This window comes from Primulina tabacum, chromosome 5 (assembly GCF_025594145.1).
Source record: "Primulina tabacum isolate GXHZ01 chromosome 5, ASM2559414v2, whole genome shotgun sequence".
In the NCBI taxonomy this organism is placed as follows: domain Eukaryota; kingdom Viridiplantae; phylum Streptophyta; class Magnoliopsida; order Lamiales; family Gesneriaceae; genus Primulina; species Primulina tabacum.
This window is the reverse complement of record NC_134554.1, coordinates 42,282,126-42,300,683: the sequence shown is the minus strand read 5'-3', so window position 1 is coordinate 42,300,683 and position 18,558 is coordinate 42,282,126. Positions and strand designations below refer to the sequence as shown.

Sequence of the window (18,558 nt, the reverse complement as noted above, 5' to 3'; positions counted from 1 at the left end):
ACCTAATATTCAAGAATAGGCCGCTAAGGTCTTATAAAACATTTTTTTAAAAATAAAATGGCCAACTTACTTTTAAAGATTATTTAAATTTTATTTAAATTTTATTATCTTAATACTTACAGTGTGTTTGACAACCAGGATTTGGGAGGATTTCATGGGATTTGGATTTCAAATCCTATTTTTACTGTTTGACAATATGAATAAAAAAAAAATTCGGATTTGTTAAGAATTTTATGGGATTTCTTGGGATTTCAATGAGTATATCCAAATCTCATCAAATTTGATAAGATTTGATGGAATTTGGATTTTAAAAACATACAATTACTTTTTTTTTTATCCAAATCTCATCAAATTTTATTTATATTTAGACGATTTCTAAGGGTAGCTTAGTAAAATTTTAAAATTCCAAATTCGAATTTTTTTCTCCAAACAAGAAATGGATTTGTAAATACTATTTTTAAATTTTAAACCAAACATCAAATAGAATTTCAAACTACTTGAATTTCCAAATCCGATTTCAAATCCAAATCCAAATTCAAATCCAAATCCATATTTCGAAAGAACCAAACATACTGTTATTATAATTCCCCAAACTATCTGCAAAGTTTATTTATGAACACCTTTTACATAATAATTTTGTTGTAAAAAGTTAAGGTTTTTGTTCTTCCATAGTTGTCTGCTGGTTCTTTAAGTAGTCCATACACAAATTCAAAGTGGTTCATGCACCATTGAAATATGTTCATTGTTGAAATAAATAAAAGCACCTAATTAACATAATCAAATCATTAATTCTAATTAAAATAATTCAGCTAAGATCCATTTTTTGTTATTTGTTATTCATTGTTGAAATAAATAAAAGCACCTAATTGACACAATTAAATCCATTAATTACAATTCAATTCATTCGGCCAGGATCCAACCTTAATTATTTATTTTTTAATCTTATAGAGCAAGTATGATTTTACAAAAGGGTAAATTCCTATTTCACCACAATATTCCGGAAAACCGAGTGAGGGGTTGAAAGGTCATTTCGTCATTCAATAAGCCGATGACAAGAGACTCATTTGACTCAAATATCCACACACAGTGTAACTATACAACACAAGATTAACATCCCAATTGGCTCTGTTACCCAAAACCAAAGGAAGCATCCTCATGTAGTGGACAAGTAAAACAAGGATCACAAATTTGAAATCTTCCCTAACTTCTTTAAATACATATATTTAACACATTCCATACACCCGTTCTTCCATATAATATCGTAAAAACCTCGGTTTCTGTGATGAAGTTACTGAACTATTCAGCCTAATATCAAACTACAAGAATGATGAGAGGACAAGTAAAAAACAATGCATGAAAATTGGATAATGAAGCTTCGCGTTTTTAGATAAAACCTGAAGCTCAGTTCTTGGTGTGTCATCCTCTCCAAGGAAATGGATCCTTAGACAGATAAACGATGTCATTCGTTCATGCGCTTTCTTTCCCTCCAATTCTCACCCCAAACTTTGGCCTCAGCAACTGCACGTTCCCTGTCTAAGTCCCGGTTTCTTGGAGTCTCCCTTGCCTTGCCACCAGGGCTATTTCTCTGAGAATCGGGTTGTTCTGATTCTTCCAAACCCCATTTACGACCTGACCCACATCCAGTTTCGACCCTTCTCAACTCTGCCCCGTTGTTGAACTCCCTCTTTCTCAAATTGGGGGAGTTTTTATGACTGGATGGGGAACCCTGGGTGGTGGACTCATCTAGGTTATCAGTTCCATCAGATATACTCCTCTGGTCAGCCCGGAGTCTGGTTGTGGGTCTAGATGGACCGATCTTGTTACCTTGTGAGACGGGTGCATTAGGATCGTAACTTTGGGATGCTAAATAAGTCAAAGCGGTCACGACGTCTCCGATGAGAGGTCTTGTGGCAGCTTGCTCTTGCAAGCACATGGCTGCTACTGCCAATGCTTGATAAAGCCCACGAATTGGATATCGACCTTGCAACAGAGGATCAGCCATTTTCGGAAACTTTCTTCGATCTTTGAAAAGAGGCCTTGCCTAAAAGTGAACAAGAAACCATTATAGGCCATTTCAAGATATATTAATTAAAGAATTAACATGTAATTTCCCCTTTGCAAGAATAGTTTATCAACTTACCCATGCGACAAGATTATTCTCCCCCGCTCCCTTGGTGTTGTCAATAGCCTTTCGGCCGGTGATGATTTCGAGAAATACAACTCCAAAACTGTACACGTCAGACTTCAGTGTAAGTTGGCCGGTCATGGCATATTCAGGAGCACAATAACCATAAGTCCCCATCACCCTCGTTGAGACATGTGTTTTATCCCCAACAGGTCCGAGTTTTGCAAGTCCAAAATCTGATAACTTGGGGAAGAATCCTTCATCGAGGAGAATATTTGAAGATTTTAAGTCTCTGTATATAACCGGGGGATTCGCTTTGTCATGCAAATACTCCAACCCCTTTGCTGCACCAGCAGCGATCTTCATTCTTGTATTCCAGTCCAATGGTTCTTTATCTGGTTGAAGATCTACAGAAACATGGAAATAAAGTTGGATAAATCACTAAATAGTATCATCAGATGAAACGATGGATGACAAACATGGCCGTAATCAAGGATTTTATCAATAACAAGTCCAAAAGTGGTAAAGAAGATGATATGTTAGAATTTCGAGTGTAGCAACACTAATGAACGAAAAACATTTTGCAATATTAGTGGTCTTGCTCGCTCAAGTTCCATAGTACTCCATACAAGCCAAGAAATCACATGAAGTGGTCCATTTTTCAGTAAGCTTTTGTATTGATATCTAGCTGTTCATGCATTTTAAACACAGTAATATTAACCAAGTATTCACAGCCAAAGATGCTGATTTTGGTTCAAATTACTCTCAACTTCTTGAGATTTAATGTAGACGAATAGATTTGTGATAAATAATAAAATTTTATGCTAACCATGTAAATGGTCCTCTAGCGATCCAAATGGCATGTACTCATAAACAAGAAGCCGTTGGTCGCCATCAGCACAATATCCAATTAAATTGACAAGGTTTTGATGGTGTAAGAGGCTAAGCATAAGAACCTCCACCAAAAATTCTCTATTCCCTTGAAGGCCATTCCTGTCAAGCTGTTTCACCGCAACCACCTGCAAAAAAGCATAGGTTTTCCCACTTCATGTAAATAAAATGACTCAGCATCGTGAGTAACGTACTAAGACATCATATTTATTCAAAGAATATTTTTTAAAAAAGTCAATATTTCTTGGCTGGGTAGTAATAATTAATCCCATTGTTATGTGTGGCTACCTATATTAAACACCCAGCAAACCATGGTCTCTAGGCTGTTTTGGAATCCAAGACATTCGAATCATGGCTAATGTCATATGTTTGATTGCCATAAATTTCAAGTAGATGCAACTGTTGTGAAAACAAAGGTTGGATAGCAATAGTTATCACACATTCTATGGGATTTCCTATGTGCCATAACGACCAAAAAGTGGTGGATTAGTTAGTGTACAGTTAAAAGATTTTAACTGCATCATTGCCACAACTATGATTTACTACGGCCAGAAGCGATTGATCATAAGTCTTGACTAGTTCAACTTCAAACTTGACATAAAGAAGGGAAATTTTGAAGTAATAGCAATATGATTTATTCACAATAACCAAAACAATCTACCTGGCATGTGCTTTCCAGTCGACCTTTATAAACACGTCCAAAACCACCTTCACCAAGCAAACACTCTGGTCTAAAGTTCTTTGTGGCTGCAGCAAGTTCACGGAAAGTAAATGTTTGTGCAGCAATATGGGCTATTGGCTCTTTGGCAATGGCAGTTTCCTTCTTAGACTCATTGCCAATCCGTGATTTTGATTTATCTGAAATGCATTGAGGCAAATGCAAAATTAAAAATAGATTATTTGAAAAATCTCGAAGCCAAGACATCAACACATTCACAAAATTTCAAAAAGGAAATGAATCATGACTGCCTCTTGAACAACATAGCATCTCACATACTTAACCTACACTAATCAAAATAATTCAATATCCTGAACCAAACACATTCCACTATCTACATCTGATTTCACTCAATATGCATCTCAAATCTCATAGGGATCCAACTCATAATAGCAAGTCACCTGCATTTACCCTACCCACTTCACCTTCTTTCTTATATCAAGATATAGCTCAATTCAGGAAATTATGCATTTACCCTACCCACTTCACCTTCTTTCTTATATCAAGATATAGCTCAATTCAGGAAATTATGGGTCGAGCAATATAAACTGTTACCAGTATCCCCATTTATCATGTTCAATTAGAATTCAAAATAAATTAAAAACCAAATAAAACAGAGAATCTGTCTCCAACAATCCAATCTAAGGCAACATTTCAACAAAGAAAGGCAAAAGTTCAAAGACACGGCATAATCGATAGCCTGATAAATATTACAGCAAAATGAGAAATAAACCAACAAGCCAAAACTTTAATTCTTCATAAAAAAAAAAAAAAACCATGTGCCTTGGCCCTTGGACCAGCAAATTCAAATCACTAAAAAGAAAAAAATACAAAATAACCACGGATCAAGGCTGTGAAACCAACCATATTGCATCACATCGCAAAGAAAATCAAACAAACAAAATAACTCATATTTATGACATTCAAACACACTCATGAACCCCCAAAATTCAAGAAAATATAAAATTCAAAAATTGGAGAAAAGGGTCAAAATTAAATACCAGAGCTAACTCCCTTCAAATGACTGTTAGACTGAGCTGCTAGTCCTTCTTTAACAGACTCCTTAGCAACTTCCTTAATTCCATTGTTATTATCACACCCTTCTTCTTTTGATGATCCAAAACAAGGAAAACACCCCATATCACCTCCAGAACAATAAAACAACCGCAAGATTCTCACACTGAATCAATATACAATCTTCCAATTACATAATTTTGAACAAATATAGTAAATTTTAACAGCTATTCCAAGTATCCCATCTCATAAAAATCCCACCTTTAGATAAGATTATGAGGAACCGGCAACTCGTCGATCACTCAGAACAGATCAAGACAAGAGATCAGTACGTACACAGCTCGTTTTAAAAGAAAAAGCAGATCAACAAATCGAAGAAAATCTTGATTCTTTAAGACAAAGGTAAAGCAAGAAAAGGAAACATGAAAGAATATTGCAATATATAGTGAAGAAAATTGTGTTGATGCATAAATGTGTACATTTTTCATGTAATAATGGAAATAAAATAAAACGTGAGTGGTGAAAAGTCAAAAAGAAGATATTTTATCTCTTTTTTTTTTTTAGTTTAAATTTTGCGTGAGCGAAATTAGGTGAATGGAGTGTGCGTAGTCGGCAGTCTTCTTGGAATAGACTACTATGTGAAATCTATGTACAGCATACAATACTTCTTGGGTTAGACTCATATTTTACTAAATTTTAGGGGCCAAGTGGGAATTAACAATTCATTTGAAATTTTTATGTACATTTACTCTAAAATAAAGAGGACGATGTAAAAATAAATTCTAACAAAATTTTCAGTTGAGATTCCGCCATTTACTTGTCTCCCAACATTGAGGAATTTATCATGTAGAATTATATTTGATTCGACTTAGAAAATAATGAAATATTCAAAGTTCAAGTTGAAACTCGAACTTGATTTAATGAAATTTATGCGTTAAATCAAACTCGAATAATTTACGTATAACTGGATCTCAACTCCAAAAAATTCGATTTTTAAGAATATCAAATCAAATCAAACTCGAACATGAGCATTAGTTTTAATCATTTTTAAGTTAAAATCTACCGTTTATTCAATTTATTGATATCTATACTATACTATATATATATATATATATATATATATATTATATATAAAAGCAGAAAAATATGAAAAAAATAGAATCAAAAATTTTTCGCCTAAAATTATTACTGAAAATAGTATAGGAAAATAATATTAAATATACGTATCTAATCAATTAATACATTAATGAGAAAATATCATATTAAATATATGCACCGAATGCATTAATGTATTAATGAGAAAACATCATATTAAACGTTAAAAAGTAAAAATATTAAATTTATATTTTAATCTCAGTAAATCTTAAAAACACATTTATAAAAAAATTGATAGAAGACAGCTCGGTTTTACATGAATTATGTCTTTAGAAAAATCATTTTTTAATGTTAAAAGGAAAAAATCATATTAAACTTGTAGAGTAAGTCTCTTGTGAGACGGCTTCACGAATCTTTATTTGTGAGACGGGCCAACCCTACCGATATTCACAATAAAAAGTAATACTCTTAACATAAAAAGTAATAATTTTTCATGAATGATCTAAATAAGATATTCGACCCACGAAATTGATTCGTGAGATCCTCTCACAAGAGTTTTTGTGAAATTTGTATTTTAATCTCAAGACCATAAAAATATATTTAAAATTAAATTGTTTTAATATACTCAGTTCTTCAATGAATAATTCTAAATATAAAAAAAAAATCCGACAGTTGACCAAGAACATAGCTACATAAACATGAATAGATGTCTGTCATCTGAAAATTTAAATTTGAATTTTCAGATTAGCTAAAAACCTTTCAAATGCTTTTTTCGTCATCAAACAAAATTTAATTTTGCTTTTAATAGGTTGGTTGTTTTGCCTATATGCATATATACATATACCCAGTAGTCAAAATATACAACAAAAAATTCTTTTTTTTCAAATTCACTTCGAAAAAATCAGCCTAAGATTTAGAAGAATTAAATTGTGTGTCTTGAAGCTCAGTATAGTTCATCGCTATGAACCTATATCCAAGAAGAACGAAATATAATTTTCATCTTATAATGTACGTATGTTCCACGATCGAGAGATTAGGTTTCCAAAAATAACGAAATATAATTTTCATCTTATAATGTATGTTCTGTTAGAATTTTTTCTAAAAATCATGTTTCTGCACTTATATAAACATGATAATCAATATGCGGAAATAAATCGAGTGTTACCTCTGGCCATTGAAAATTTTTAAGTTATTCTGATTTTTCTCCGATTGATGTCTTCTAAGCACTTCACGCTCTCTGTAGATGGTGTATATTTCTTATGAGGTGTGTGCTTTGGGACCTCAATCGCTCTATTTATAGGCGTTTCTCATACCATCGATGAGTGTATCGGGAGCCGAGATTCAGAAGGAGAATCGTGTACGCATCTAAATTTTCTTGGCCGACGCCAATATCAATTTGTACACGCTACTTTTTTTAATATGTGTCACGTTTTTCTTACGTTCTCCCACTTGACACATATATCTCATTTATCATAGGAGAAAACAAAATACATGAATCATGACGATAGGTCATCTTAAAACGAATATTATCTTCCATGTATTACAATGTATTATGTCTCTCAAATATGTATAACTTAATGAATAAACCCAATGTTTATTCGAGGTCCAACTTTATTGATATTTCTCAAATCAATGAATGTGTACACAACAAATATGAGAAAATATCACATCATAGTTTCATTAAATTTGTTCTTACAACAAAATTACATAAAGGAACCAAGTCTCATTCTTTCTGTATGATCCTTAAATTTCAATGGTGGCATGCCCTTGTCAAAGGATCCGTAATCATCAATTCAGTGCTAATGTGCTCGATAAGTAACTTCTTATCTTTAACACGTTCTCGTATGGCTAAATACTTAATGTCGATGTGCTTGCTTCGACTACCACTTTTGTTATTTTTAGCCATAAAAACAGCAGCTGAATTGTCACAATATATTCTTAATGGCCTATATATAGAATCCATAATTCTAAGCCCTGAAATGAAACTCTTCAACCATACACCATCTGAGGTTCCCTCAAAACAAGATACGAACTCAGCTTCCATAGTGGAAGTAGCAGTCAATGTCTGCTTTGCACTTCTCCAAGATACAGCTCCACCAGCTAGCATGAAAATATATCCTGAAGTGGATTTTCTTGAATCAATGCAGCCAACGTAGTCTGAATCAGAGTAGCCAATTACTTCCAAATTCTCAGTTCGTCTGAACATAAGCATATAATCTTTGGTCCCTTGAAAGTACCTCATTACTTTCTTTGCAGCTTTCCAGTGATCTAAACCTGGATTACTCTGATATCTTCCCAACATCCCAACAACAAATGCAATGTCAGGTCTAGTGCAAACCTGAGCATATATCAAGCTTTCGATAGCAGAACCATAAGGAATGTTTTTCATTTGTTCCCGCTCTAGATCATTCTTTGGGCATTGGGTCAAATTGAATTTATCACCTTTCACAACGGGAGCTATACTTAGTGAACAATCTTTCATCCGATATCTCTCTAAAACTTTGTTGATATAGGTTTCTTGAGACAGACCTATAATACCTCGAATTTTGTCTCTATGTATCTCAATGCCAATGACATAAGATGCATCGCCCATATCCTTCATATCAAAGTTTCTAGAGAGGAATTGTTTCACCTCATATAACAGACCCTTATCATTGGTTGCAAGTAATATATCATCCACATATGGAATAAGGAAACAAATCTTGCTCCCACTGACTTTCTGGTATATACATTGATCCATGAGGTTCTCAACGAATCCGAATGAAGAGATAACATAATAAAATTTTAAATACCATTGACGGGAAGCTTGTTTCAATCCATATATAGATTTTTTAAGCTTACAAACCAATTACTCACCATTACTAGAGAAAATCCTTCAGGTTGTTTCAAATAAATCTCTTCCTCTAGTTCTCCATTGAGAAAAGCTGTTTTCACATCCATTTGTTGCAAATCTAAGTCAAAATGTGCAACTAATGCTAGAATGATATGGAGAGAATCTTTCTTAGATACAAGAGAAAAAGTCTCCTTATAATCGATATCTTCTTGCTGAGTGAATCTTTTAGCAACGAGTCTTGCTTTATACCTTTCAATGTTGCCTAATGAGTTTTTCTTTGTTTTGAAGACCCATTTACATCCAATGGCTTTTACACCATCAGGCAACTGAACAAGATCCCAGACTTCATTAACTGCCATAGAATTCATCTCTTCTTTCATAGCATTAAACCATAGTTTTGACTCATTACAACTCATGGCTTGTGAAAACGTTTCAGGATCATTTTCGACTCTGATGTTAAAATCTGATTCTTGTAAATACACAACATAATCACTAGATATAGCTGATCTTCTTATTCTTGTAGATCTCCTTAGGTTGTTTGGTTGATCAACAATTTCTTGTTGTTCTTCATTAACAATTTGATCTACTGGATTTTCATCAGCGATTTGTGGAACTTCAGTAACTGGTTGTCTAACACTCATTTGATCTTGAGGAGTGTGAATAACGACCAATCTGTCATTTGAATAAGAGGATTGTGAATTAATGTGATCTTTCTCAAAAACTATGTCATTTGAATAATCACTCCCAATAATCAAATCATTCTCAAGAAATTTTGCATTTCTTGATTCCACAATTCTATTGTTGTGATATGGACAATAGAATCTGTACCATTTGGATTTTTCGGCATACCCAATGAAATATCCACGTATAGTTCTTGGGTCCAGTTTCTTTTTATGTAGGTTGTAAACTCTTGTTTCAGACTTATAGTTCTTGGGTCCAGTTTCTTTTTATGTGGGTTGTAAACTCTTATTTCAGAAGGACAACCCCAAACGCGTATATGTTGCAAACTCGGTTTCCAACCTTTAAATGACTCAAATGGCGTCTTTGGGACAGCCTTAGTTGGAACTCGGTTTAATATATACTCAGCTGTCTTAAGAGCTTCAGTCCACAAGGATTTAGGAAGTTTGGAGCTACTAAACATGCTCCTCACCATGTCCAATAATGTTCGGTTTCTCCTCTCAGCTACGCCATTCTGGTCCGGAGAACCAGGCATAGTATATTAGGCAACAATCCCATGTTCTTGGAAAAACTTCGCAAACGGACCAGGTGCTTGTCCATTGTCAGTGTATCTACCGTAATATTCTCCTCCTCTATCAGTTCTCACGATCTTAATATGTTTTCCACATTGCTTCTCCACTTCAGCCTTAAAAACCTTAAAGGCTTCAAGTGCTTCATTTTTGTTATGAAGCATGTAGATATCCCTTAATGCAGTCCACACAAGTCTCAAAATCAGTAAAATCTAAAGTAGTGAGTACTCCATCATTTACTAGTCTTTTAATTCTCTCTATGGAGATGTGTCCCAATCTCTGATGCCATAATATAGAAAAATCTTCATTTATAACACATTTTTCAATACCTCCTTGAACATGCATAGTGGTGTTATTATTTTGTAAAGAAATAGAGAGAAGACCATCAACCATTGTACCAATTCCAATAAGATTTGATTTATAAAATAAATTTATTGATTTATCCAAAAACTGAAATGAATAACCAAAAGGTATAAGTTTTGAAACTGAAATTAAATTCCTAGAAAAACTAAGAACATAAAATGTCTTTTCCAATTTTAAAATAAAACCACTATCCAATATAAGGCAGCAAGTCCCAATAGCCTCTACATCCGAAGACATTTTGTTTCCTGAATAGATGCTCCGCTCATTTTCTATTGGCTTCCTTAGGTTTTGCATACCCTGCAAGGTATTTGTAACATAGATTGTAGAACCAGAATCAACCACCATGTGTTATAAATCATATGAACCATATTAGATTCATAACAGACAAATGAAGTAAAAATACCATTTTTTCAAGCCAGTCCTTAAATTTATTGCAATTCTTCTTCATGTGTCCCGTCTTTTTGCAGAAGAAACACTTGGATTCTTTCTTAATGTCAGGTTGGGGTGTAATTATTCCTTTCCTTTTTCCCTTAACTTTGGCTTTCTTCTTGTATTTTCCTTGTGTTGTCATAAATACATTATCATTAGTTTCCATCAACAGCCTTCCTTCCTCTTGAACACACATGGTCATTAATTGACCATTTATCCTTATGTGTGTTGTAGGAAATTTTGAAGGGTCCGTATTGCTGTGGAAGAGTGCATAAAATATAGTGCACAAGAAAAGTTTCAAACATTTCCACTTCTAGTGTCTTTAGCCGAGCCGCTATGTCCCGCATTTTCATTATGTGCTCTCGCACACCTCTCACACTGGTGAGCCTTAATGAAGAGAATTTCATAATTAGGGTGCTTGCAAGTGCCTTATCTGAAGACTGAAACTGTTCATCAATAGCTTTCAGTAATTCTTTGACATTATTATGCTGATCGACAGAACCACACATACCAGCAGAGATTTTTGTCTTTATGAACATTACGCAGAGTCGATTAGATCGCTCCCATTTTTCATAAAGATCAACATCATCCGGAATGCTGTTTTCAGTAATAGCAGATGGTTCGTCTTTCCGTATAGCATAATCAATATCCATCCATCCCAATTGAAGAAGAATTCTTTTTTTCCATATTTTATAGTTATCGCTCTTTAGTTCGGGAATGTCACATTTTATATCAGAAAAACTCGCAGGTTGCGTAACTGCACAAAATATCATATGCTTAAAATTTTTGAGACAATATCATGTTTTAAAAATCTAGTGACATAAAATTTGCCTGTGGGCTAAAATTTTAATTCAATAAGATTTTTCTGTAACTTTATTATAAAACTATCAAAATGTATTTTCCTTAACTCCTGTGGGTAAATTAAGAAAAATATAATTTGATATTTTAACCTAATTAGTTATATAAATATCATAAAAATCTATGTGGAGTAAAATTTATTATGTTTATATAATTAATTGCAATTGATGTCTATTATGTGATCCAAATCCATTTAATGCATAATTTTTTTTAAATATAATTAAGGATCACTACAACAAATTTTTAAATCAACAACACCTCTACGACAACGGTTTTAACTAAAACCGTTGTTAAAAACTTTTTGACAACGATTTTAATTAAAACTGTTGTCGTAGAGCGTATTTTTAAGCAAAAGAAAACGATTTTTATAAAACCGTTGTCTTTTGGGGGTCAAAGACAACGGTTTTTAGGGTCAATGACAACGGTTCTATAAAACCGTTGTCTTTGAGCATTTATGACAACGGTTCTGCGAACTGTTGTCTATTAGCGTGTTTTTTGGAAACTGTTGTCATATTTAGCGACGGTTTCAAGAAATCCGTCGCTAAATTTAGCGACGGTTTCTTCAAATTCGTCGCTTTTTCAGATTTGTGACGGTTTGAAATATAATCGTCGCTATAATTAGCGACTGTTTTAATAAACTGTCGCTACATTTAGCGACAGGTTAAGTTAAACCGTCGCATGTTTTCATTTTGCGACGGTTTTACTAAACCCGTCGCTAATATTAGCGACAAATATAGCGACGGTCAAATGAAAAACTGTCGCAAATTTAAATTTTGAAAATGTCGCAATTATTAGCGACGAATTTGTCAATAACCGTCGCTATTAGCGACGGTTTAACCAATAACCGTCGCACAATTTTCTATAAATACAGCCACTTTGGATCCATTTTCTTACACCTCCCTCACAACACTTAAAATTTTTCTCTCTTACACAATTTTACCATTTCACAACACTTAAAATTTTTCTCTTTTACACGATTTTAGTTTCTATTTAATGTAAATTTTATGTCTTTAATTTTTGGTAAATTTTTAAATGTTGGTTAAGATCATGAATTATGTTATTATAGTAATATTGTAAGTTTGTTTAGATTTATTAAATTATTAAAAGTAATTTTTTTTTATTTTACCGAAAATATTAGCGACGGAAGCCATGATACAACCGTCGCTAAAATAGCGACGGAATGCATGAACAAATTGTCGCTAATTTTAGCGACGGTTTTTTTCTTCCGTCGCGATATTTGAAGACGACGGTTTTTTAATCCGTCGCTATTTAGCGACGGATTTATGTAAATCCGTCGCTAATGTTGTAGCAAATGGTTGCTACAACAACAGAAAAAACCGTTGTCTTTGAGCGCATCCTTTAACAACAGTGACTTTAACAACAGTTTTAAAATACCTACGACAACAGTTAAGACAACGGTTTTTAACCGTTGTCGTAGGCCTTTTTTCTTGTAGTGGATGTTGTGGCTATTCCTCAATTATTTAAAATTATACGGTTCACTGGACAAAATTTTGGTTTTACTTTAATAATTTATATAATAATTATTTAGTAACATAATCAACATTTTCCAAAAGTGCTCCCAGGAATGATAGGTAGTGTTAAGGCCCTTTAAATACCTAACTCCTAGTCAGAGCAACATTCCTCGGGGAGACCAGTGGCAAGTCAAGACAGTTTAAACCGATATATGAAGAACTCCCTCCGATCAAGTTTTCTTACGTCACTTAATAATTATTATTCAACCTAATTATCCACATTTATGTGAATCTTTATAAGCCAATTTTTTTTATTAAATAACTTTATATTTACATTTTTACTTAATATGAATAATTACACTCCCCATCAGTTTTTCTCTTCAATCAGAGTAGTGATAAAGTGATGATCACATTTACGTGAAAATGTGGACTCCTCATCAGTTTTTCTCTTTTATCAAAGTAGTGATAAAGTGAGGATTATTTGTTCATTTGTGAACATCTGAAATATTATTTTATTTTTTTTAATATATTTTCAGAATATTTCAAAATCAACCCCTTGATTTTAAAATCAAGTCACCACAATCATCGAATGCCACCATTACAGTATTAGCCCCAATTTTCAACTAATGCCAAAACTGTACATTAGTGGACATAATCGAGTAAAAATAAATAACATAAATTCATGCAACATTTATGCTACAATTTTCCGAATGAAATCCAGAAAATTTTGTCAACATAATATCATGGACAATAGGTTGATTAATGTTACACAGTGAATTTCATCCATTTCTTTGAACAAATTGACATAATATATATAGACACACATATATATCATATTTGTGTAGACAACTTGAAAAGTAAGGGTCGGTCAACTCTTTAATAAATAAATATATATTTATTTATTTTTCTTCAATTGAATAAAACAAGATCCAATTAAATTGAGTTGGTTGAATGTCTATTTATTTCATCCAATTCATCATCTCAATAAATGAGATTTTAAGGCTTCTCGTGATTGTTTGAATTTTGTCAAATGTAATAATACCACATCAACAGACAACCATCATTTATCATTTTGATAACATTTATCATGTTCTTCGACTTCCGAGTAAAGTTCTCTGAGTTAACATCTTTGGTTCATGCATTCTCAAAATGATTATTTCATCCGATCTTCAAGACTTCATGGTTCAACAAAGAACTTCAATCGAGAACAAAGTTCTTCTACCAGTTCTTCTACGAGTTTTACTTAGAAGAATTTTCAGGTAAATTTCTCATTATTATGACATACGAACTTCAAGTACTGAAATTTCTTACGGAAAACTTTCAAAAATCTAAATTTTCCAAAACTTCATGATATCCAATTTTCAGGAAATAAATTTTCAAGGTAGAGGTATCACGGCTCTGATACCAAATGTTAGAATTTTTTTCTAAAAATCATGTTTCTGCACGTATATAAACATGATAATCAATATGCGGAAATAAATCGAGTGTTAACTCCGGCCATTGAAAATTTTTAAGTTCTTCTGATTTTTCTCCGATTGATGTCTTCTAAGCACTTCACGCTCTCTGTAAATGGTGTATATTTCTTATGAGGTGTGTGCTTAGGGACCTCAATCACTCTATTTATAGGCGTTTCTCATACCATCGATGAGTGTATCGGGAGCAGAGATTCAGAAGGAGAATCTTGTACGCATCTAAATTTTCTTGACCGACGCCAATATCAATTTGTACACGCTACTTCTTCTAATATGTGTCACGTTTTTCTTACATGTTCCACGATCGAGAGATTAGGTTTCCAAGAAGAACGAAATTTTCATTTTATAATGTATGTTCTACGATCGAGAGCTTTTTTGTTTTCTTTCTAAAATATTACATTTATTGATCTAAACTTTCTATATAATTGTCATATTCTCTAGGGTTCACACATTCTTGGTTCTCAAATATATATGAACATTTGTTTGCTGTTAAAGACGTAATAGTTGCTGAAAATAATATGTACTACAAAACAAATACAAAATCATTGTTTTCAACAACACTCAAGTTTGTGAGTTCTTTGAAGACACGTTTCCATCCTATATATATGTATCAATTCATGAGATCATTTGGTGAACTGAAAATTCAAGAAGCAATATTGGATGAAAAAATACTTTCTGGTTAGTTAAATTTATTTATTCTTCTTTTATTTTTTCTGAAATGTTATATACAACTTTCAGATTCAAGTGTTTGTTTTGTTTTTCAGATGTCATAGGCAAGGTAGTGACGAGAGACTACCCAAAAAATGAAGAGATAGATAGACCTCTTACGGAACTTATCAATATCATCCTTAAAGAGACAGAATAAGTACTGATATTTTTAATTTCTTGCTTAATATTCATACTGATTCATTGCAATTAATTTATTCTTTAGAAATAATCGATTGGCATGTACACTGTGGGGAAGTTTGGTTGACAATGTGATGAGTTACTTGGATAAATCTGGTGAAGACCGACAAATTCTGGAAGAATGTTTTCTCATACATATATCTCTTACATGCATATATATATATATATAAAAGAAATGCTAGGAAAGAAAAAAAAAATACATATTTGCCAATTATGACTCTTAACGGTACAGAAAGAATAAAGGAAAATCAAGGAAAATTACACGAAAATTGGATAACCAATATTTGCCCAAATTAACACAGTATATTTTATCAGTTGCAACGTTCTTCAAATATGTCACTCAAAAATATTTAAAGGTGAAATAAATTATCAACAGCTTACCATGTGACCAAAATGTTGACAAACGAAGATTTGGATGAAATCAAAGGATTTCCGAAAAGTGCATTTTTTAATATTTGGTAGGTTTGTGTTTATTTAACCATTTTATTACACGTACATATTGAGCTCAATCCACACCAAATTTTTTTTATAATCATAGAAGCTAAATAACTGCATGAGCTGGATTTGTGCAGGAGGAAAATACAAAGGAAATAGATTATACGGTAGATCGAAAAAATTTCTTGAAGGTTCTCGAGTTAAGCCAAGACAAAATTACGGCTTTAGTAGGTCATATATATATATTGTCATGAAGCTGACAACAAACTCTGATATTATAGAAAAGTATGGTACAGACTTTTTGGAAAGTCGTGTAAACTAAATAATTTATGTAAAAATATAAATTATTATTTGTAATGTACTAAACCCTAATTATGCCTTAAAATTTATTTTGCTGTTTTGTCTAAAATGAATAGTATTGAACAAGCAGAATTCAATGATGTATTTAAATCAAAAAAGTATTTATATATTAATTATTATCCATTTTTTAAATAGTAGATGATTGAATTCTCTTCTACCGTTTCAGATTAAAAATAAAAAATAAAAAAACTGAAGGTTGCTATCAAGCAGGAAAAAGATTAATATATTACTAGATTTTTCATTTGGACATGTTTGAATTTGCATTGTTCTATTTTGGAATGTGGCTTTATTTTAATTTGTACTGTTTGATTTCAGATTATTCCCAGCATCACTTCATATATTCTCAATTGGTTTTTATGAAGTAAAAATTTTGCCACCATAATCAAACGATTTCATGCATTTGATAATCAAAATTTTAGGAATAGTCCAAAACATTCAACATAGCAAACTAAATATTCAACATCGCACGAGTTAAATACTAGTAAAATAATTATAATAACAAAGTAAATGGTGATATTAAGAAAGTTTTTAGAACTTATATTTATTTATATTTCCATTCAAATTTGTACAAATATTTTATATAAAATATAACTGTGAAATGATATTTTCAAAGTTGATACAACAAAGTTTGACATTATTTATTTATCAATCGAAAACATGAAATCATTGGGAAGTTGACTTTAAAACAGAGATGAAAAATTGTGATTGCATCAATATTAGTTTTTCAAGATATTTATTTAATTTATTATATTACATTACTCAAATATGTTTTTGGAGCTTTTAGAATGTATAAACCGTAGAAGGCATCGCCTAATTTGCATGACCAACTTACTTTCAACGCTCCTCAAATCAGATGTCATTATAATTGTGTGACATTTTTTCCGTTTCTTTGAACTTTGTGAAGATGACACATGAATTCCTGTGAAATTATAGATCGTGAATTAACAAGAGAATTATGATTAACTGAAAACACCACAATCTTGACATGGTGTGTATATATACGGAGAAAATTATATTTTTAGTCTTATATGTTATACAAATTCGGTCAGTTCCGTTATTTTTGTTATTTTTGTAATTTTTGTTCTTTCCGACGTGACATTTGCAGGTATTGAATATATTTTGTTTAATATAAAGTGTATAAAATATATAAAAAATTATGTGTATAATAAGATTTAAATGTTATCTCAGATGTTAAATACCTAGTGACAACACGCAACGGAATTAAATAATACACAATTAAATAACTCAGAATTAATTATACACAAATATAAATACTTGCGTGGTGTCTCATGGCAAAATAATCACTAGAAAATCAATTTCAGTTTACAGACACTAACGCTGGTGATTTTAACAAAAAACCAATGAAATTACTTTCTAAAACAAACAACAAGAGTAAAAGTTATTCAAGATAGCAAAAACACGGTGTCAAAAACTGGAGTAAGAAAACGTGATCTTCAGCCATCACTTCAACGCGTGTTGTCTGCAGATGTCTCCAACAATCATGACAACATGTGAAACAACACTATTCAACACAACAACGTCCTTGTGAAATATTTTTCTCTGAAAACCACGGCGTGCAAGAGAGCAAAAGTGAGCAGCCACCGAACGTCCAAGAAAAAGTTCAAGAGGAAAAAGTCGAGGTGTCGAAAAAGCTCTTTCCTTAGCTTGCTTCCCTTATTTATAGTTTCCTCATCTCCTAAGGTTTATCTTCAAAAAAAAAAAAAAATACAAGATATGGAAATCAAGAGTTTTATTAGAAATAAACTATTTCATAAAATCCTTATCATAAATATCATATCTAGAAAAACAAAACCCTTAATTCAATATTTCACATAATCTTATCAATAACGAAGTCAAAATTAAGGAAAATATTATTTCAAGGATTAAATTTTATCTTGGAAATCAAGACTAATTTTTCTTTCAATCTTCTCTTTTTTGTCTTTCTGGAAAAATCAGCACAAACACCATTTTCCACATTGATTCCATTTGGTCTCCCCCTATATATGAGAATCATTCTCCCCCTGAATGTGATGATATGTTTCCCCCTAATTCTGATCAAGTTAGCATACATGTTGTCAGAACTTTTAGCAATACATAAGGCAACACACAGAGAAACAAACATTCACAACATATCTTTGAGGTAAAGCATGACAACATAACATTAAAACAAAGTAACAAAAGCATAAGACACACAAAAAGACAGAATAAGAACAAAACAAGGTGATTAATCACTTATCAGTATGAGTATCAGCTACATCAATGTCATCTCTTTCTCTTGTTCCGGACGGACCAGCCTCATCTGTTTGTGCTCCAGTGTAATCTCTCCTTTTTTGTACAGAA

At 32.3% G+C, this 18,558-nt stretch overlaps 1 protein-coding gene across 1 annotated transcript; it reads right to left on the bottom strand.

Moving 5' to 3' along the window:
- Positions 1–1,185: 1,185 nt before the first annotated feature.
- LOC142547774 (serine/threonine-protein kinase PBL27-like) lies at positions 1,186–5,231 on the bottom strand. The gene is made up of 6 exons (XM_075656231.1): positions 5,010–5,231; positions 4,736–4,914; positions 3,678–3,874; positions 2,955–3,144; positions 2,141–2,532; positions 1,186–2,041 (listed from the first exon to the last, which is right to left on the bottom strand). The coding sequence occupies exons 2-6, from the start codon at positions 4,872–4,874 to the stop codon at positions 1,460–1,462; spliced, it is 1,500 nt and encodes a 499-aa protein (XP_075512346.1). The 5' UTR covers positions 4,875–4,914; positions 5,010–5,231; the 3' UTR covers positions 1,186–1,459.
- Between the last annotated feature and the right edge of the window lie 13,327 nt (positions 5,232–18,558).

What these genes read in the sequence shown, in the direction of transcription:
- LOC142547774 (XM_075656231.1), bottom strand. Translation starts at nt 4,874, where the DNA reads ATGGGGTGTTTTCCTTGTTTTGGATCATCAAAAGAAGAAGGGTGTGAT. An exon ending in TTTGAAGGGAGTTAGCTCTG is followed by an intron (nt 3,875 to 4,735) that starts GTATTTAATTTT and finishes AATGCATTTCAG; the next exon opens with ATAAATCAAAATCACGGATT. An exon ending in GACTGGAAAGCACATGCCAG is followed by an intron (nt 3,145 to 3,677) that starts GTAGATTGTTTT and finishes GCTTTTTTGCAG; the next exon opens with GTGGTTGCGGTGAAACAGCT.